At 34.8% G+C, this 22958-nt stretch overlaps 1 protein-coding gene across 5 annotated transcripts; it reads right to left on the bottom strand.

Moving 5' to 3' along the window:
- Positions 1 to 18386: 18386 nt before the first annotated feature.
- Positions 18387 to 19614, bottom strand: LOC105778420 (glycine-rich cell wall structural protein). 5 transcript variants are annotated; one of them, XM_052621702.1, is made up of 3 exons: positions 18972 to 19614; positions 18753 to 18929; positions 18387 to 18704 (listed from the first exon to the last, which is right to left on the bottom strand). In XM_052621702.1, exons 1-3 carry the CDS (start codon positions 19567 to 19569, stop codon positions 18526 to 18528), a joined length of 954 nt encoding a protein of 317 aa, XP_052477662.1. In that variant the 5' UTR covers positions 19570 to 19614; the 3' UTR covers positions 18387 to 18525. The 5 variants fall into 5 exon arrangements, with proteins under 5 accessions (XP_052477662.1, XP_052477661.1, XP_012457578.1 ...); XM_052621701.1 differs by having other exon boundaries at positions 18753 to 19043; positions 19074 to 19614; XM_012602124.2 differs by having other exon boundaries at positions 19074 to 19614.
- Positions 19615 to 22958: the final 3344 nt, after the last annotated feature.

Genomic DNA, 22958 nt, shown 5'->3' with positions numbered 1-22958 from the left:
AGTGCAATTTAACCCTCGTTAACTTATTTTAATGTATTAGATTTTATATTTTCATTAAAAAAATTTATTTAAATATTTATTACTCCATTTTTTTATTTAATTTTAAATCTTATATTATTTTATGTTTAAGTTAAATATTATTTTTAGATTTATCATCAATATTATTTCAATTTATAATATATTATTATTTTGTATGTTACATATTGTTTTTTATATACAATATTTACTTTAAAATTCATTTTGATATTATCATTTCACATAATATTTGTTTTATCTTCATTTTGATCTATTTCAAACTCGCATATATGGTTTATTTTGAAATTATATACATATAATTTATTGTTTATATATTGACATTTTTTTCCATGTTATTCATTTTTTTATTTTAAAATTTTGTTATACTTTATTTATGCTAATTTGTTTGGTGTTTTAATTAGGTTTTTTTACTAGTCTTCAAATATTAATGTTGCTTTTTACATAATATATTGTGCGAGATTATTGCTCTTATGTATATTGTATTGCATATTTGTATTTATTAATTATTTGTAGTTCATTAGAATACATTTTGGTTTACAAATTATCGCTTCGTATTGTACATTATTATTCTATCGCGCTTTATTCGCTCAAAAGGTTGCGTTTAATATGGTTTAAGTTTTGAAATCATATTTTCAAGATAATGCAATACTCGGTATTTGAGATCTTCGAGAGGATTGAGCCCTAACGTATTGGGTTCCAATTTTCCTCGTTGAATCTAAATAATCGAGAATATTCTTTAATCAAAACACATAAATAAAAAGCTCATTCTCGGGAATTTGATACGTTGTGTCCTAACGCATTGGATACGATATGTTGTTTTCTTGAGATAAGGATTTTTTAAAAAAATAATAAATGCAATATTCAATGTTTGGGATTTTGAGAAATTGTGCCCTAACGTATTGGGCTTCGATTTCTTCATCTGACTTAAACAATTGAATATCCTTTTTAAACTTCACTGCATGGGTTTTAAAAATTAAAGGCAAGCTCATCCTTAAAGGTTCAATGTGTTGTGTCCTAACGTACGGGATGTGACATTTTGCTATCTCGAGACGAGAGAGTATTTAATATTTGTTTCGATTTATTCAAGTGTTTTTTTAAATAGCATTAATAAAAAGGGATCGTATTTTAATTTTCCTTTCAAATTTTTGACTATCGACACTTAAGACATTAAGTAATCAACTAGGTACCAATTTTGGGCGCATCGTGGGTGCTAATCCTTCCTCGTGCGTAACCGACTCCCAAACCCGTTTTTTGGATTTTGTAGACCAAAAAATTATCGTTTAAGTAAATTTAAATTTTTATTAAAAGGATTAAATTATGAGGTGATCCAATCACACCTAAATAAAAAGGATTGGTGGCGACTCCAATTTTAGTTTTTTTAAAAAATAAGTCGACACAATTTTTGTTTTCAAAAAATGGTTTGGCCAGCTTGGCAACTTTGCTGGAGACTGGTTTTGAGAGTCGAGCCACAAATTGATTATTTTTTGTCTTTTTGTCGAAAGTTGAAACTTCGATTTAAATTTATGATCCTCTCATCGCATTTTTATGGTATACATCATTTTGATATGTTTGCTTCATTGGTTGAAGTCTTTTAATTTCTGCATATTGCATTGCATAACTGCTCGATTATACCTTTTTGAGTGGGAGTGGGAAACTAGTCCTTCGTGAGGTTTTCACCTCCGTTCAGGATAGTGGATTGCTTTCGGGATACATCCGTACCTATGTTTTCGTGAGATTTTCATCTCTGTACAGCCATAGAGAAATGTATTCCCCTGAACCGAACTCGGTCCATATGAACCTATAATGGGCGAGGATCGAGGAATCTGTTGGTTCGGGTACCTTTTCCCTAGAACTCAAACCTCATATAGTAAACCTTAGGAACTTGCCCTAGGTAGAACTACGCCAAACCCTAGTAGATACCCAAATAGGTGCTTTAATATTTCTTGTTTGTATTGAATTCTATACATGATACTGACTTGTGTTTTGTTTTGATTGTATGACATTATGATTGCATTGCATTTTCATCATAAAAAAGATGTGTTGATTCACGTTCAGTTGCTAAATAGAGAGCTTGTCATGGAAAACAAATTTCTTGATAAAGTGGAAGACAATGCGATTGTCCGAATATGGCCTAAGAAAACGTAACAAGGGAAGGATAATAGTCTAACAGAGGACTACACGACTTTGCTGCGTTACTCGAGGATTTAAGTTGACAAAGATTATTCAAGAGTGGTCAACGCCCCGACCTTTTCAAAGAAGCTAATGAGCGTCACGAGGATGAACGAGTAATGAGAGGCGGCTCGGATCAAGTAAAAAGGAGCTAGTAGAGGCATCCATTGGAAAATTCGTGAGATTCATCTTAACATTCGAATGAAGAAAGGAATCAATGTCTTCCTTTAAAGTATGAGGGCAAGGCCATATATATATCCGCTTTATGTTAAGATATTTGTTTTCTAGTAAAGTTGCTCTAATAGAATTGAACCAGAATCAACGTTTCTTTTTGCATTCATTTCATGCATTCGCATTACATGACATCATATGCATTAAAGTCTACTAAAAGAGCCTAATTGATTAAAATCATTCCTCAGTTAATCTGGAAACCAATTTACCAACCAAACACCGTTATGGTACTCAAGCAAAGTCAAGAAGCATGGACCAAAGATTGGAAAGACTTGAACAATTTCAAAAGGAGATGCAAGATCAACTAAAAACGCAAATGCAAGAGCAGCTAGCTAAAATTCAGCAAGATATGATGGAAAAGATGTTGGAATATCAAAGAAATATGATCGCTCAGTTGACCAAATTACTAACTAGAGGAGTAGATAAGGGAAAGGGCCCTATGGCCAATCCTGGGGAAGATAGTGAGGAGCTGCTGTATCCTACGGGTTTTACTCCACCAAATGTACAGACCCAAGTTGAGATGCACCCGCGGAGGCCATCCGTCACAGTTGGGCCTCAACAATTTCAAGCTGGTGCTTCAATGCCAATGAACTTTCAAGCTGGATCAGGTTCAAACCCAGGAGATAACCCAACTAATCCTGTTATACCCGACTTTGATGAAGTGGCTGAGAAGGAAAAAGTGAAGGAGGAATTGCTAAAGCAGTTAGAGGATAGATGTAAATGGTTGGAGGAAAAATTCAAAGCCATGGAAACTATTGATAGTCAGCACGGAATCGACGCTAAAGATCTGAGCTTGGTTTCAGACTTAGTACTTCCTTACAAGTTTAAAATGCCAGACTTTGAAAAATACAATGGAACCAGTTGCCCCGAGGCTCACATCACCATGTGGGGACAGTATCCAAATGGCACAACCAATTGAGCCGTGCCAGGATTAGTTCATGGAGGGATTTAGCACAAGCATTCATGAAGTAATATAGTCATGTAATAGATATGGTTCCTGATAGAATCACTCTACAAAATATGGAAAAGAAATCGAATGAGAGTTTTAGGCAATATGCACAAAGATAGAGTGAAGTTGTTGTCCAAGTTCAGCCACCGTTCCTAGAGAAAGAAACAACGATGATCTTTATCAATACGTTAAAAGCCCCGTTCATCACACACATGTTGGGAAACGCCACAAAAAATTTCTCAAATATAATTATGAGTGGCGAAATGATTGAGAATGCTATCAGAAGTGGAAGAATAGATGAAGGAGAGAGTAACAAAAAGTCAGCCTCAAGGAGAAAAAAAAAAGGTGAACAACATAGGTTACTCAAAATCAGTTACTGTGAGTCAGCCAAGAAAAATGGTTGTTAATCAACAAAATTCATCAAGGCAAGATTTCAGCACGAAGACCGAGAAGTTCCAGTTTACGCCAATCCCAATATCGTATAGGGAACTGTATCAGAGTTTGTTTGATGCACACATTGTTTCCCCTTTTCACGTGAAACCTTTACAGCCTCCGTATCCCAAATGGTATGATACGAACGCAAAATGTGACTACCATGCGGGAATTACGGGGTATTCTATAAAAAATTGCATTGCCTTCAAAAATTTAGTTGAAAGATTCATCAATATGGGCATTGTCAAGTTCGATGACTCATCTAATTCAGAAAATCCACTAGCCAATCATATTGATAATGGGGTGAATGCGACGTATGAAGAAGTGTTAGGAAACGTTCACATCAATGCCATATATGAAGACAATTGAAAAGGGACATTGTTAGATATTCACCCTTATAAACTTGGGAGTGTTCTAAATAATTGGACTACAGAACGAATCCTTGTAGTATTTAGAGCTTAATTAGAGTAATATTCAGAACACACTTGTTGCTTTTAGCCCAAAGGCAATAAGAACTCCTTTGTGAAATAGGCTCATGTCTAAACGCCATTATTTTAATGAAATACATCTTTGTGATCATTTTTTATTAAAGATTCTTTCATTTCATATCAATAATTATTTTTTATTCTTTCATTCTTTTGGATTTTCTTCCAAATCGTTCTTTCATTCATTCTTAATCATACTGTGCAAATAACTATTCATAAATTCATACATTCTTTGTATATTCTTTTGTACCTACAATAGGTCCCTAGATATCAATGACATGAGTGACGCTGCTACAGACTCAGAATCTCCTTTTGAGCAAGACATGTGTTTAGAGGGATCTTATGACTTTGAAGATGACATAGATTGTAGACTATCTCCGGACTTGTTGAGGATGGTAGAATAGGAAGAGAAATAAATTTTACCTCATGAGGAGACAATGGAGTTTGTGACTTTAGAGAAGGGAAAAGTAGTAAAAATCAGAACATGCATAACTGAAGAAACGAAGCAAGACCTTGTTAAGTTACTTCAAGAGTTCAAAGATGTCTTCGCATGGTCATGTCCGGATTAAGCACTAACATTGTAATCTGAACAACAACAAGATATCAGAAATTTGTAGTATGTTCAAGATTAACATCATTAACGATGCAGTGAAAATTATTGGCTAGGACAACACCTTTCTCTTTGGGTTATCATAGTTTTCCCATTGAAGTCGAGTTTTCATCTCTCTGAGTTTTTGTTGGATTTTTTCCTAATTGAAGAGGAAGATCCAAAGATTTCCGTCATAGTTAAATTTCACCCCAGAAGGCTCTATGAGAGAAACCTGATACCAAAGAAGATCTTTTGCATACAAAATGAAAGTGGAACATCTTGTGTGGAAGACTTTATCTAGAAAAGCATTGATTTTGATCAAAAGGGATAACAAGGACTTGCCTAATCCTATGAGTTCAAATCCAATCAAAAAATATTTCAAAATAAAAATTAAAATAAAAAATATTTCAAAAAAATGAAAATGATGAAAAAAAAAGAAAAAAAAAAGGAAAAGAAAAAGGAGAGGCCAAGGCGAAAACCCTCAAAGGGCGCTTTGTGACCAGAGGGGATTTGAGTTGAAAACCCGAAAAGGGCGACTCGAATTTTGAGCAAAGTGGGGCATGGATGTCATCGGGCCAATATCATCAAGGGTTTCTAATGGGCATTGCTTCATTTTTGAGGTCATTAATTATTTCACCAAACGGGTAGTGGCTGCTTGATACGCCAATGTCATCAAGTCGGCAGTTAGTAAATTCTCAAAAAACAAAGAGATCATATGCCGGTATGGAATACCAGGGAGGATTATATTGGATAACGCGTTGAACCTGAACAAAAATGCGATAGCTAAGGTCTGTAATCAATTCAAAATCAGACACCACAATTCGTCACTGTATTGCCTAGAAATAAATGGTGCGGCAGAGACAACTAATGAGAATATTAAGAAGATTGTGGGGAAAATGACTGAGACTTACAAAGACTGGTATGAAAAATTACCATTTGCCCTCTTTGCTTATCGAACGTCTATCAGGACTTCCACCGGGGCAATGCCTTTTTCTCTGGTCTATGGAATGGAAGCAGTTTTACCCATCGAGGTTGAAATTCATTCTCTACGGGTATTGGCTGAGCTAAAGTTGGAAAAAGTAGAATAGATCCAATCTCGATATGATCAGTTGAACCTAATTGAAGAAAAAAGGCTAAAAGCTATTCACTACGGTCAAATGTATCAAAAGCAGATGATGCGAGCCTACAACAAAAATGTTCGTCCCAGAAAATTCCACGAGAGGGACCTGGTGTTGAAAAAGATCCTTCCCCTACAAAAGGATTTTAGAGGGAAATGGATGCCAAATTGGGAAGGACCTTACGTTGTAAAGAAGGCCTTTTCTGGAGAAGCATTGATTCTAACCGAGATGGATGGGAAAAACTTCCCTAATCCTGTAAACTTAGATTCAGTCAAGAAATACTTCACTTGATAAAAGAGAAAGGGCCAAGGTGAAAACCCGCGAAGGGCGCCTTGAGTCCTTAAAAAAAAAGACCAAAGTGAAAACCCACAAATGGTGCTTTAAGTCATAAAAAATAATAAAAAAAAGGAGAGGCCAAGGTTAAAACCAGCAAAGGGCGCCTTGAGACCAAAGGGGATTTGAGTTGAAAACCCAAAAAGGGCGGCTCAAATTTTGGATCAGAATGGGACATGAGGTGATTAGAGCAGCTCAAATTTTGATCTGATTGGGGCATGTGGTGATCTCGCTATACCCGAATCAACAGGAAAGGGTAGGCGACATCTTGGGGCATCGATAAAGCACTGTAGATCTCCTAAACACATGTCAAACTCAGAATGGTCTTCAGAAAGTTTGTACAAAGAAGCTCAAGCTGCAATATCTGGAGCACCTAGTCTTCATACTATTTATATTGAATTTGCTGTTCTTGGAATACTTCATTCTTTTTCAAAGATACGTGTTCCTAAGCAATTCTTTTGTTTTTATTACTCTTCTTGATAATTTACTCATTTCGAGTCATGCTCCCAAATCAATTCTATTTTATCCATCGTTATGATCTTTTGCAAGCATGTTGCATTGGAATAATGATTAATGGACTAATAATACTTTCACAAAGGAGGTTCTGCATATTACTCTGGAAGTTTCTATGTAACACCCCTAACCTGTATCCGTCGCTAGATTAGGGTCACGAGGCATTACCGAACAGAACATAACTCAAAAGAGGCATTCATTATATTTCATGCTTCGTAATTCAATCACAACAATACACATGTATTTAATATTTAATAAACAATATCACACAACTTATAAATCAAAACACATTCAAATAAATTATTAAACATATAATTCACTTAATCAATTAAAATCCAATCATGCTTTAACATTTAAAATACTTATACTTAATAAGTATGGAATTCAAAATTTTCAATTATTACGTGCTTGCTAGTCAAATACTAAAGTATAAACAAACTTATTACATTTTTAATCCATAAGCACATTTTATATCACTTATTTATGAAACATTATATTATTCACTTGATAACTTAATAACCAATATCTCACATAACTAAAAAAAATAAAAGTACATTCGGCAATAATAGCTTTACTTAATGGTCTAGCATATAACTTTAGATATTAGCGTCATGTGTACATTATATTTAACCATTTACCGAATCATATCATACTCAACTTGTATAGTCATGAACCAAACCAACCTACATACATTTACTCATTCATCTCATGATCTATTCCACTAATACATTTTCACTTTAAATTATTCATGCAAATGTCTGAAACATATAAATAGGTAAATATTATGCATAAACAAATATCATTTCAAGAACAAAATATATCTTTCTCATATCACAAATATATACACATATAACCATATCAATTAACCACATATACATATTCGGTCACCAAATTAACCTCCATTCAAACCACCTCAACTATATTCATTATTTATCTTACTAATATGAATTTAAATAATTTAGCATCATGACCGAATATACAATATGCTTATCATTACCCCTTTACCGAATCATATAATGAACATCACAAACACATATATATATATATATATATTTGATTTTAAGCTTACTAACTTAAACTATTTAATAATGCTAATTATACCAATATGTCAAGCTTACCATAGTGAACAATCTTAAACCATACATATTATTACTTTAAACTATATACATATACCAAGCACACCACATATATATATATATATATATATATATATCATGTGATTACTTCCCATATAAGATTAAACCATGACCGAATTTACACAACCATTAGCATTATAATTAAACCATTATATCAAAAGCATAGAAACTAAGCTTAACCAAAAGAAATAAGCCATTTTCACATGGCTTATATTTACATATCCCAAATCAAACATTATAACTAGATTATACATGCCATAAGTTCAAATTCAAATTTAACAAAATAACAAAAAGAGTCGATAGTGTGATAAACTTCTCTGACGATCCCTGAGCTCGTAACCAACTCCCGAAATCTATAAAACAAAGAAACGTAAACATACCAAGTAAGCTTTTATAGCTTAATAAGTCTTTAAGAAATTAAATGATTTAATAATAATAAATTTATTAATAATAATAAATTTATATAATTTAGCTAATCACATTAACCTTACCAAACTTCAACTCAAACTATTAAAACTCATAGTTAAAAGATTTCCTTACCCAAACACCACTAGGTCGAATACTCACCTAGTTATTTTAGCATTTTATTATTCAAAGTCTAATCTAATTAATCGTAAAATCCATAAATAGATTTAATTGTATACTTAAGTCCAAGATTCATAGTATAATGTCTCACATATACATATAGTCTACATGGCGAATACATTAAATCATGTATGCACATATTTATGAAACATCTCAATGATATACCAATTGTTCATTGACAGCTGAATATATATATAAATGTATATATATATCTTTCATTATCAAAGTACCTATTTTGTAATAGATATCGAATCACATACGTACTCACAAGTTAATTCATACCTGGCCTTCTGGCTCGTTTTACATATTCAATATCACATCGGCATAAAGCCTTCTAGGCATAAAGCCTATAATAATGCACCGACATAAAACCTGCTAGGCTCAAGCCTGATAAAAACTCACTGACACTAGGCCTGCTAGGCTTATAGCCTGATATATCACACCGGTACAAGGCCTGCTAGGCACGAAGCCCGATAATCACTGATATATAGTTTATTCTATCACATATTTCATATATCAAAGTTCATAATTTTTCCATGATATTCATATTTATTTATTTTATATATGTCAAAACACAATTTAAAACATTAGCTAAAACATAGTTATCAAATCATTTCATATTCAATAATAGCTCAAATATTTTCGTATGTTTCATTTTAGCACATATATTTCGCATTTAATTAATTTAAGTACATCTATTAACTTATAGACTTACCTCGGCGATGTAAAACGGAACGGAGCGGCTAGTTGATGACTTTAGTTTTCCCCCGATCCAAATCTGAATTTCTCTTTTCTTGATCTAAACATATTCAAATTAAACTCATTCAAACATATTTTCACTCAATTTAGTCCAAAAACACATAAACGGAAAAATTACCATTTTGCCCCTAACATTTACACTTTTCACAATTTAGTCCAAAATTACACAAAACACAAAACATTCAAATTTTGACTATACTATGCTTAGGCCGAATCTTTATTATACTCATACAAGTCCATGCATTTAATTTATTTTTCATTTTAGTCCTCCAAAATTTTATTTTCACAATTTAACCCTAATTACTCAAATTCATAAAAAATCCCAAGATAAAAATGTTAATCTCTCACCTATATTTCATTATTCATCATCAAACATCACAAAACACAAATATTCATCAATGACATAACTCGAAATATTCATTAAAATAAAAAATTTAAGCATGGGTCGGATAGTGTTCAAAGCAACGATCTCAAAAACGTAGAAATTATCAAAAACCAAACAAAAACTAACCTTGATTCAAGCTCCAACAATGGCCGAATGTTTTAAGATTTCAAACCCTTTTTTTCTTTTCAATATTCAGTGAAGAAGATGAACATAATAGCCATTTTTTTATGTTTTGTTTTATTATAACATATATTATTATTCAATTACTAAATTAACCTTTACTAATTAAAATATAAAACATATACACTAAGGTCATTTTAGTCCATTGCCACCCTCTATCTTATAAATGGCTAAATTACAACATAAAGACTCCATATTAAAAGAACAACCACTATTCGACCCTTTTGGATTTAACCCCCTAAATTTTCATTTTACGCGATTAAGCCCTTTTTATTAAATCGGCACTTAAACAACAAAATTAAAACACGAAAATTTCATGGATATAAATTCACACATAATAAACACATAAAATAATATTAAAATATTTTTCTGACTCGGATTTGTGGTCCCTAAACCACTATGTCCGATTAGGGTCGAAATCGGGCTATTACATTCTAAATAATACAAGAACCTGAAACAGGACTATTGTTTAGAATGCACCAGGTTTAAAGGTTGGAAATATCTGAGAAGGAGGAGCCTAATTAAGACTATCCCTTCGAATTTTTCTATCAAAGTATTGATTGAACAAAATGACAAGATATCGTGTTGGTGATAAAGCTTCGATGAACAAACAAGCAATGATCACCAAGTAATAAGAGGAGGTTATCCTTGGAGAAGAAAATTCTACATTTGTGCATAAGCATCTGGTCACAACACCCTGGGAATGGTGTAAAAGACCAAAAAGATTCACATCCTGTATTCTTGAATTACAGTAGGAGAGGATTGAGGAAAAGTCAGATCTTGTACCCCTGGGTTACAGTGGGAAGAAGATGGTACAAATCTTATGTCCCAGAAGTACAGTGGAGTAAACCTTAAAGTTACAATGGGGGCAATCCGATTAAGTAAGTGTTTTTTTGGAGATACCAGCCGAATAAGATGGCATTATAACGTGTCGGCGATAAAACCTTAATGAACAATGAGCAATAACAACTCAAACATTAAGGGATCATTCTCATACCATTCTGCATTCATTCATACACACCTAGTTAGGAGATTTTGATTCATTTTGATCATAACATCCTAATCACTAGGCATAATTAGGTTCATAAAAATGGATTCTATAGGTCATATTCCCCAGAGAACAGATCGGTGAAACCATAAATCCTATACCGCTAAAGTTGCAGTGGGATGGATTGAAGACAGATCATGGCAAATCTTATCTCATTGAAGTTGCAATGGAGCAGATTAAAGTCAATGATCCTATCTCCCTGAAGCTGCAGTGGAGTAGACTGAAGTTAGCGTACCTTATCTCCCTGAAGTTGCAGTGGAGCAAGTTGAAGATATCAATATTATCCCCTTGAAGTTGTAGTGGGGTAGATTGAGGCCACAAGTCTTATCCCCTGAAGTTGCAGTGGGGCAGACTAAAGATGGCGAATCGTATCTCCCTAAAGTTGCAGTGGAGCAGGTTAAAGCCACTAATCCTATCTCCCTAAAGTTGTAGTGGAGCGGATTGAAGTTACAAGTCTTATCTCCCTGAAGTTGGAGTGGAGCAGACTGAAGATAACAAATCTTATTTCCCTAAAGTTGCAATAAAACAGATTAAAGCTATAAATCACAGATCTTATCTATCTAAAGTTGCAATAGAGCAGATCATATCAAACCTTATCTCCCTGAAGTTGCAGCAGAGCAGACTAAAGACAGGGAATTTTATTTACAGTGGAATAGATTAAAGCTAAAGGCAGCGAATCTTAGTTCCCTGGCGTTACAGTGGAACAGATTGAAGTTACAAATCCTATCTCCTTGACATTGCAATGGAGTGGATCGAAGTGACAATTCCTATACCCCTGAACATGGGGTGGGATGGAATAGGACTCCTTCAAGAGAAGAAGCATCAAAGAGTCAAAATTCGGTAAAATCGGGCAAAATTGGACCTTTTTAGTTTTTGCTCCATTCTCAATACACGATAACGGGCAAAGAGAGGCAGCTGTAACAAGCCCAATTAGCCTGGGCCCAAAAGCAAACAAAAAAATAAAACTAAACAATAAGTTAAAAATCAAGTCCATTTTTTAAAAAAAGTCCACTTACAAATTCTAGCAAACCTGTATTACCCTAGTCCAGATTACAAAAAAAATAACGGGCCTAAAGTTCCTTAACCTAAAACCCTAGCCCAATTACATTGAAGCCCAAAGCAGTTTTCAGAAACCTCTAGGGTTTCTAGAACAAACTTCAGCCGCCACAGCTAAGCCCCTCCACGCATCTGCGCTACCAACTGCTGCCTTCACCCATACGCCTCCACACGTGTGCACCTCTAGCTGGCTGTACCTGCAAACGCAACAAACTAGCAGCCAAGGCAATAACAAAAAAAATACACTAGAATGGCAGAAAAAATAGCTAAATAATTTTTGTAAATTTATATTCGGCTATATAAAAGCCAATTGGAGATTTGTAAAGGGGAACGGATACGAAATCAAAAAAACCAAAGAAATCTAAGCAAAAAAGAGAATATTCGAAAGGTGATTTCAGATTTTTCTTTTTTTTCTCTAGATTTTCTTTTCTGTTCTATTTTTTATTCATTAGTCGTGTGCGAAAAAAGTAAAGAAAAAAGATACAATCAAGAGACGAGGAAATTACTTGGTGTTATTGAGTCTGCCTGCTCCGTCGCGATCGGGGTTTCTGGTGAGATTCAAAAGGCCTTAGAATGGCCTGATTTTTTAGCAGCATTTTGGGAGGCGGAGGCGTTTGTTTTTTAAGTTTGTTTTAAAACTGATAGATGGCTGTTGATTTAGGGTTTTAAAATGGGTTATATACGGTGAAAGAAACGACGTCGTTTAAGGCCTGCTTCAGTGGCCTCAAAACAATGCCATTTGATGGCCATGGACCCAATCACTCAACCCGGAAGCGGCTAGATCCGCGTGATTTGGTCTTGGTAGGGGTATTTGCATATTTGGTCCCTCCTTTTTCGTGACGTATACGAATCAATTTTTTTATTTTTAAATTTCACCTTGCATATTGTTTTCATTTCATTTCAACAACACTGCATTTTGGGAGGATGGGAATATTTCCCAATTAGTCCCCTATGTTATTCGCGTGCTGCATTTTGGCCCTCAACTTTATTTATTTTCATTTTTTTCTTCCAATTCTGTTTTAAGTGAAATTTAACCCTCGTTAACTTATTTTAATGTATTCGATTTTTTATTTTCATTAAAATTTATTTAAATATTTATTACTCTATTTTTATTTAATTTTAAATCTAATATTATTTTTATGTTTAAGTTTAATATTATTTTAGATTTATCATCAATATTATTTCAACTTATAATATATTATTATTTTGTATGTTACATATTGTTTTTTTATATACAATATTAACTTTAAAATTCATTTTGATATTATCATTTCACATAATATTTGTTTTATCTTCATTTTGATCTATTTCAAACTCGTATATATTGTTTATTTTGAAATTATATACATATAATTTATTGTTTATATATTGACATTTTTTCCATGTTATTCATTTTTTATTTTATTTTAAAATTTGTTATACTTTATTTATGCTAATTTGCTTGGTGTTTTAATTAGGTTTTTTACTAGTCTTCAAATATTAATGTTGCTTTTTACATAATATATTATGGGAGATTATTGCTCTTATGTGTATTGTATTGCATATTTGTATTTATTAATTATTTGTAGTTCATTAGAATACATTTTGGTTTACAAATTATCGCTTCGTATTGTACATCATTACTCTATCGCGCTTTATTCGCTCAAAAGGTTGCGTTTAATATGGTTTAAGTTTTGAAATCATTTTTCAAGATAACGCAATACTCAGTATTTGAGATCTTCGAGAGGATTGAGCCCTAACGTATTGGGTTCCAATTTTCTTCGTTAAATCTAAATAATCGAGAATATTCTTTAATCAAAACACATAAATAAAAAGCTCGCTCTCGGAAATTCGATACGTTGTGTCCTAACGCATTGGATATGACATGTTGTTTTCTCGAGATAATGATTTTTCTAAAAAATAATAAATGCAATATTCAATGTTTGGGATTTTGAGAAATTGTGCCCTAACGTATTGGGCTTCGATTTCTTCATCTAACTTAAACAATTGAATATCCTTTTTAAACTTCACTGCATGGGTTTTAAAAATTAAAGGCAAGCTCATCCTCAAAGGTTCAATGTGTCGTGTCCTAACGTACGGGATGTGACATTTTGCTATCTCGAGACGAGAGAGTCTTTAATATTTGTTTTGATTTATTCAAGTGTTTTTTTAAATAGCATTAATAAAAAGGAATCGTGTTTTAAATTTCCTTTCAAATTTTTGACTATCGACACTTAAGACATTAAGTAATCAACTAGGTACCAATTTTGGTCGCATCGTGGGTGTTAATCCTTCCTCGTGCGTAACCGACTCCCGAACCCGTTTTCTGGATTTTGTAGACCAAAAAATTATCGTTTTAGTAAATTTAAATTTTTATTAAAAGGATTAAATTTTGAGGTGATCCAATCACACCTAAATAAAAAGGATTGGTGGCGACTCCAATTTTCGTTTTTTTTTTAAATAACTCGACACAATTTTTGTTTTCAAAAAATGGTTATGACAACTTCCATAGGCAATAAAGGAATTGGATTTAATAATATATATATATATATATATAAATAATTCCATCATACATCCTTAAACTATAATATTCATTATAAATATATCCTAAAGTTTAAAGCGTTCTATTTACATCCTCAAACTATCAAGTTTAGGGATTTAATAAGGTCCTTCCATTACTAATTCATTAATTTAATGGTTAAATGAGATGTTAGATTTTATGTTGCATAGTTGAAAATGTAAAATTTAAGGGTTGGGATGGACAATGGGTAGTTCTAGGCATTATTTTAAAAATACCGGATATGATAAGACCTATAATGAGATTAATGTTAAAAAAATGTAAAATTTAAAGAAACATGAATATTATAAAATAAATGTTGTAAAAATCTTAGTTTTAAAATTTTGAAAATTTTAACCAAAGCTTTATCATTCACTCTCTTTATTTTACTTTATCTCAATTACTCTTGTTTTAAATTTTCATTTTAAATTACACAACATAAGATGGACATGTCATTAAGAATTAAAGTAGTAGTTTTAATAATAAAATGGCATAATTGATATAACATTAATTGTTGAAGGATATAATTAAAACGTTTTGAAGTTTGGGGACTAACTTAGAATGAGAATCATAATTTGAGATGTTTACTGCAATTAACTCGGTATATATATATTTACTACTCTTCTTTCTCTCATGCGTTGCATGTAGTATACACGTTTATTTTTAAATAAAAGATAAAGAATATAACATACTTAATGCAAATAATATTTTATGAAAAAATTATTAAAATATAATAAATAATTTTTTACTTACCTCCTATTCTACACATCCACTTTTGATATATTCAAATTAATTTGTACAGCAATAATTGAAATACTCTTGGAGTTTTAAATTACCTAAACAATTATAAAAACATAATTATAATAAATAATTATAATTATATGTAACATCCTAAATAATTAATCTTGTTTCTGTGAATCTTAATATAAATGAGTATTTACTTCAGTATGTGTTTTGGGAGTATGTGTGAGGTCTTTGGTTCAAGTCCTATTCTTTAGAAAATTCTGTTATTTTTTTATCTAAGCCTTATCCCAGTTGGGTGGGCTTATGTAATAATGTTTGTAAACTCATATCAGAATGAGTTTGCTGGTTTGAGTGGCAATGAGTTAGTTTGTTGGAGGTTTTGTGTTTGAATTCATGCGCAAGCATGAGTGTTAATTTTTGTTCCAGTTCTTTGTTAGAGGTTCGGTGGAGTTAGGAGTCTGAAGTAGTTGGATGTAATCAAATTGGTTATTTTTTATTTTATTTTGTTTTTTAAATTTTTCTCTCTCTTCCCAAAAATTTGACGTTAGTTTCTGCCTCTCCTCCATTTTTTTCGTCGTTTCCATCTTTTTGTCTCTCCTATACTTCTTTCTTCTCTCTTTCTTTCCTTTTCCTTCAAGTCTATTCACATTTCTTCTGTTCTTCGCGTTGCGCTTTGGATTTTGGTGTTCTTCGGAGGATTTGGGTAAGAGTGGTTACTTTTGTCTTTAGGTAATGGTTTCGGTAAGCTGTTTGGATTCACTTTCGTTGTAGTAACGTAATGGTTTTGTAGGGAATTTGATTCTCTATAAACATATTGTGTAGGAGAAGACTGTGAAACGGTGGTTTTTGTTCGATCTAATCTATGCGTGTGATCGGGTTTGATAGAGGTAAGTGTGTGCTCGTTGCTCGGTTGAGTATTGTTGGATTTGCAATTTGTTTCCTAAAAAGGTGTTCAGTTTCCTGTTTTTAGGTTCTGGTGGTCTCCGGAGTGGTTTCGCATCAAAATTGTACCAGGTGTTTACCTAAAACACGAGAAAATAACGTTCGGCAGAAGCCAAAAAAGGGGACTGTCGACGCCACATGGGCATGTGCCCGGCCGTGAGGCTGGCCGTGTGCGAGACACGACCATGTGACGGCAACAGTGTGGCCATGTAGGCTACACGGGCTAGGCCGAATTAGGTGTGTGGGCTACACAGACTAGGCCAAATTGGGCGTGTAGCCCCATACGAGCATGCCACACGAGCGTGTGGGTCTTGGGTCAGGTCGTGTGGGCCACACGGGTAGGGCCAATTTGGGCGTGTGGGCCCACACGGGCATGTGGACCGAAAATCCTGAGATTTTTTCTAGGGTCGCATGAGTCGTTCCGATCAATTGTAGGCCTTCCGTAGGGTCGGTAAGGGCTAACCAAACCCTAAAGCTTGTGATAAGATAATCCGATATATCGACTTGAGTTAGGTAATCTGATATGTATGTTTGATTAACTAGTAAAAGCATGTATAAGTATCTGTATCTATATTTCTGTATCTGTATATGGGGTGAGATGTATTTATTGGAGGAAGTGTTCTGTGAGGCGACGTTTCGCCCTTATTCTGGTAGCACAGTTGCATACTATTTTGTTATGTGTTGTTTAAACACTATATGGTGTACAGGGATGGGTGGGTGTTTTAAACCCCACATGGTGTGATGAGATGGTTGGAGATGGTGTGTAAAGGATGAGGGTAAGATTCTGTATATCTGATCTGATTATCTGATTCTGACGTCTGTTTCTGTTAAGGACTTAGGTCTATATCTGTATCTGTTCTGCATATGAGAATTCTATGTATATTTGCATGACTATCTCTGTTGGGTTACACACTAAGTTTACGAAAACTCATATCTGTTTGTCTGTTCTGTTCAGGTAATCCTCAGGCATAGGCGGGTCGATGCGACGGAGGCTCAGCAGTGACCACTCGTCAAAAAACTATTTTTATTGGTAATAACAGTCTCATTTTAAATTCTAGATTTTTTTGAGAGTTCGTAAATTTTAGGTTTCTCTGGACTGTATGGTTTTTAACTTTTGGATTTGTTTTGCTTTCTATCCTGCAACGTTTGACAAAAGCACTTTACGCAAACAAATGGTTTTTGAAAACACGAGCTTGGTTTTTTGAGTAAAACAATTTTCAAACTTCCGCTGCAAATTTGACAAATACTTTAAAGGATATCTTATAACCATTTTAAATAAGTACATAAAAACAAGTTTTTTTGGAAATGTGGACTCGTTTTGGTGACAAATAATACGAAATGATTTAGCATAAAAGACGTGTCGTAAAATCCATTGTCGTAACACTCCCGGGTTCGGCCATAACGTCTTGCTAACCTTAATAAAATATACAACTAGTTGCTAACCTTAATACAAAATTATCTTTGAATTTTGTCACAATATCGATAAATATCATTGCTTGCATTCTAGTTCCCTAAGATAATTTAAATAAAAAATATAAAAAAACCTACAATATTAAATTGAAATAATAAAAATAGGTATTACCTGATCATCAATTAAAATAATCTTCTCTCTCTCCAATTCCATCTCTGTCCATAACATTGTTATTTGAATATGATTTGATATTGTTATCTAACTATTAAATTCTATTTATAAAACTAAACTTATTTTTCTATTTTCTATTTATAATTCTATTCAAATTAAAATTAATTAAAATATAAATACAATTTGTAAGTAAATGTCAATAAAAATTTTAAATTATTTTACAATTATTTTAAAATATCTTACTAGTTTACGTTAATCTTATAATAAAATTCAAATGTGAATACAATTTGTAATTATGATTTAATTGAAGGAGCATTCTACTTTATGAGTAATAAATCTAAACTAAAACTTATCACTAATAATTAGATATGTTTAAATTAAAACATACGAAAACTTATCACACCTTCTAAACTACGATATAAACTAACATATAAATTGTTCAATTCCAATATGTTAAATTTTTAAATAAGAATATATTGAGTCATTAGGTAGTGCAAGATACGACATGCCATTACCTTAGTAATACAAAGGCGTAAGAAATTAAGTTTTGGGATTGAGGATGGAATAGAAGTTTAGGATGAAACTAGAAAGCATTGCTTTTTATTTTACTCAATAATATTAATTAGTATGGCAGTATGATACGTCATAGTCAACCACATCATGCATTAGCATGCACGCTTACAAGTTATAATATTTTTAAGCATGCACATTTTGCAACTAAAATCCTCCTCCAATTCCTCCACCAGCACCACCTCCAAAGCCACCGCCACCACCAGCACCTCCTCCACCACCAACTCCACCTCCTATACCTCCGCCTTGTCCACCTCCAAAACCACCGCCAGCACCACCTCCTATCCCTCCACCTTTTCCACCTCCAAAGCCACCACCAGCACCCCCTCCAGCGCCACCACCACCACCAACCCCACCTCCACCTCCAACACCACCTCCTATCCCTCCACCTTTTCCACCTCCAAAACCACCACCAGCACCGCCTCCAACGCCACCACCGGCACCACCACCTGCTCCTATGCCTCCACCTTTTCCACCACCAGCTCCACCTCCTATCCCTCCACCTTTTCCACCTCCAAAACCACCACCAGCACCGCCTCCAGCGCCACCACCTGCACCACCACCTGCTCCTATGCCTCCACCTTTTCCACCACCAGCTCCACCTCCTATCCCTCCACCTTTTCCACCTCCAAAACCACCACCAGCACCGCCTCCAGCACCACCACCTACTCCTATGCCTCCACCTTTTCCACCACCAGCTCCACCTCCTATCCCTCCACCTTTTCCACCTCCAAAACCACCACCAGCACCGCCTCCAGTGCCACCACCGACACCACCACCTGCTCCTATGCCTCCACCTTTTCCACCACCAGCTCCACCTCCTATCCCTCCACCTTTTCCACCTCCAAAACCACCATTAGCACCGCCTCCAGCACCACCACCAGCTCCACCTCCTATACCTCCACCAGCACCACCACCAGCTCCACCTCCTATGCCTCCACCTTTTCCACCTCCAAGGCCGCCACCACCACCTGCACCGGCTCCACCTCCAACTCCTACCCCACCACCTTTTCCACCTCCAAAGCCTCCACCTAAACCACCATCATGGCCACCACCAACCCCTCCTCCGACGCCTCCACCTAAACCACCTCCAAGGGTTTCCTTCTCAAGTTTTCTACATTCTGCTATACCTATAGCAAACACAAATATCATCACAAACACTCCAAGCCTTTTGGAAATTAATTTCCCCATCTTTCTTAAATTAAAATCAAACACTCAACTATTTTTGTCAGTGTTGTGCATGAACTTGATTCACCAATGAACCTCTTATATACAATATCCATTGTACGTTAATTTTTCTGGACACCATAAATGCACGCAGTTGATTAGTTGAAGATTTTTATTTGACTTCCACATATACAAACCTTCAATGATATGTGAAAATTAATTTGTTTAGTTAAATTATGTATATGAAGTTTTGATTGTGATTTAAAAGTATACGTAATATTTTATTTTAATTAAGTTAATATAAATTTAAAAATAAATATATTAATTTATTTTCTATTAGATAAATATAATTATTTATATATGTAATATATAAATGTAAAATTATGTTATATCAATAATGATGTTAATAATTTGTAAAATTTGAATCAAATTAAAATTATATATAAATTATACAAAATCAAATTTATATTATAGGTCAGACAAAAGTTGTTATTTAATTCGAGATCCATTCCTAATAAAAATAGCCAGAACTTTCAACTCCTTTTGAAAAAGAACCTAATCTAGGCGGTGGCATGTAATTAATGTAATCTCAGCTTCTCAACTGCTAAACTAATGCTTGCCAGTGCTGCAGCTTCACCACCGTCAGAAGTCTCTCTCCGCTGCTTCATAGTCACTGAAAACATCAAACCCAAAAGTCTTCAAGTGATTTAAATTGTAGTTTCCGATTGATGTTTACTGGTAAGCAATATTCACTGTTCAGTTACAATATGTTAATAATATGAATGATAGCTGCCATATAAACTATTTGGCATAATAGTAAAATATATTATATTTTTAAAGAGAGGACACATATTAAAATTTTGACAACGATATTATTGAAAAATAATCATAAACCTCAAATACTTACAGTAAATTAAACATAAAAACTATACATAAAAAAAGGGAAAGATTTAACACTCTACTTTTCCACTGCAGCCTTTATTTATGGCCAAGAAAACAAGTCGCCCTCCCATGTGATGTGTTTAATTTGTTGTTGAATAACGATTGTTTCAATTTCCCTCTGATAATGACTAATAGAACGAAAGTCTGGTGCCCTTTTATTGTAAATTTATTTTTATTTTATTAAATAATATATATTATTTCATATAAAATAGGATTATTTAAATTGTTGACCATAATGAGGGATTTACCAAAAAAAGCCAATTTTTTTATAAAATTACCGAAATAGGCCGGTTTTTTAATTATTTACCGGACTGGGCCATTTCCCTTAAAATCGCGCCACGTCGGAGCGATGTCGGGGGCAGAGAGAAAGGTCGCGTCCGTCGGTAGCGACCTGCCGGCGTGGAAGGAAATCGCTCCCTTGAGGGCGCGATTTCCTTCCACGTCGGCAGGTCGCGCTTAACGTGACGCGACCTCTATCACTTAGCGCAGATATCGGAACGCAATTTTGACCCTAATTTTTACGTCTGGGTTTTATGGCTTTTAGGGTTTAGGGTGCAGGCTTTTTAGGAGTTAGGGGTCCAGGAAATTTTTTTTTCCAGTTGACGTTTCTGGTTAAATAGTGGGAAATCGCTTCTACTAGGATGCTATTTAAGAAGAAATTGTGAAATAGTGGCCTCGTGGACGTGATTTCGCTACAGTGGTCATGTGAGAAATAATTTTTTTGACGTTTTCTGAGGAAATAGTATAAAATCGCCGATACCGAGGATGCTATATGAGAAGAAATTGTGAAATCGCTACTCGTGGATGCGATTTCGCTTCTGATTGGTCATGTAGGAAATAATTTTTTTGACGTTTCGAGCAAATAGTGTCAAATCGCGCCCTCGTGGGCGCGATTTCGCTCTGATAGTAAGTTTGAATGAGGCTATAAATTAGGCGAGAATTTTCTTAGAATGCATAACTCGAGCGAAACATTTTAGGTTAGGGTTAGGGAATTTAGAGTTTCAAAATGAGTGAACGATTAGTCTTTGTTATTTACTACGATGGTGAGGTTTGCCACACCGAGAATGGTGTTGTTTTTTGTCGAGAATACGGTGCGATTGTCATTTAGCCAAAACATAGATTTGACAGAACTCCGTAAAAGAATTAGGCGTAAAATCTTCAGAACCACGCCAATGAAAGTTCAGTCAATGATGTATCGATTTTGTTCTTCTGTTGATCCGGTGACATATGACTCGTTCGACATAAAAGGTGCTCGTAGCTTGGAGGCAATGGTGCAGACTCATCTTGCTAGCGGAGCAACTTATATTGAGTTATATGTACAATTTACGTCACCAAATGATGTACTTCCGTCCGGTGTTCGAGATGTATACACGACCCCTGGCTGACACTCGGTTAGCGTGTTACAAAATATGGAACAGCCCATGTTCGGTAGCAGTGTCGAATGCACATCCCCCCCAAGACACTCTGTCGGTGGATGGGACATGTATGTCGGTGGCTCGACGGTTGACGCTGGAAATACGAGCTAGAGAACCGCATCAAGTTCTACTGGATGGCAATCTACATCCAATTGGGGGCGTTATCAAATGCCCAGAAGAAGGGCTGACGTACTACCTACGACATCAACCGATGAGGGGACGTCGTACGCTGCAGATGATTGTGGGTTAGAAGGTGAGTCCGATGTGGATCCACCTCGAGAGCCCGGGCCAGATGGTGCAGAGGTGGGATTATTTTCTGAACCGGAGCCTATTCCAATAGAAGGTGAAGATGGTGATATGAGTGCAGATGATGAAGAAAATCCACGATTCAGAGCATATTCACCTCCAGTCCACATGCATAATGTCGATCTATCAGCAGATGATGTGTTAGAGTTTCCAGATCTACCACACCGGGTGCGCGATCGTACAAGTTCGGGAGTAGATGTTGGTGAACTTGAAGTTTGTAATCAGTTTACCAATAAGGATAGTTTTATTGGTGCTTTGAAACAACATAGCATCAAAAACGGCGTTAATTACCACGTCGTTAAATCAAAATCTGATAAGTTTGAGGCGAAGTGTGCGGTGCAAGACGGCACATGTTCATGGAAAATCGTCGCCTCGTTAAGGAAGAGGACAGGGTTGTGGGAGATCAAAAAGTACAAAGGTCCACATACATGTGCTGCAGTCTGATGATTGAATGTGTATGAATAATTTTTTATTTTCCAATGTTGCATTACTTAATGTACTCCTCCCTATGCGGTGTTTGAAGATCATCCAAAATAGATTCACTATGTTGGCTAGCTTGATATCGCCCACGATAAAAGCGAGATCCTCGGACTTGATCTGCGGTGATAATTGCCAATATCCGTAGCCAAATGGGGTACACGCCCTATTACCGCAAGGCTTGGATAGCTAAGAAAAAGGCATTGGAGAAGATGCATAGTGGGTGGGACGCCTATTATAATGAAATATGGCAATGGTGTCAGGTGCTAGAGA

The sequence above is a fragment of the Gossypium raimondii genome, chromosome 10 (genome assembly GCF_025698545.1).
Source record: "Gossypium raimondii isolate GPD5lz chromosome 10, ASM2569854v1, whole genome shotgun sequence".
Taxonomy (NCBI): domain Eukaryota; kingdom Viridiplantae; phylum Streptophyta; class Magnoliopsida; order Malvales; family Malvaceae; genus Gossypium; species Gossypium raimondii.
The sequence above is the reverse complement of the archived record's forward strand: the minus strand, read 5'-3'. Positions and strand labels throughout refer to the sequence as shown.

Bases quoted from the DNA above. Each gene is read 5' to 3' on its own strand.
- LOC105778420 (XM_052621700.1), bottom strand. From the start codon at position 19,569: ATGGGGAAATTAATTTCCAAAAGGCTTGGAGTGTTTGTGATGATATTT. The intron at 18,705-18,752 runs GTGGTGTTGGAG...GTGGCGCTGGAG, and splicing joins AAAAGGTGGAGGGATAGGAG to GGGGTGCTGGTGGTGGCTTT.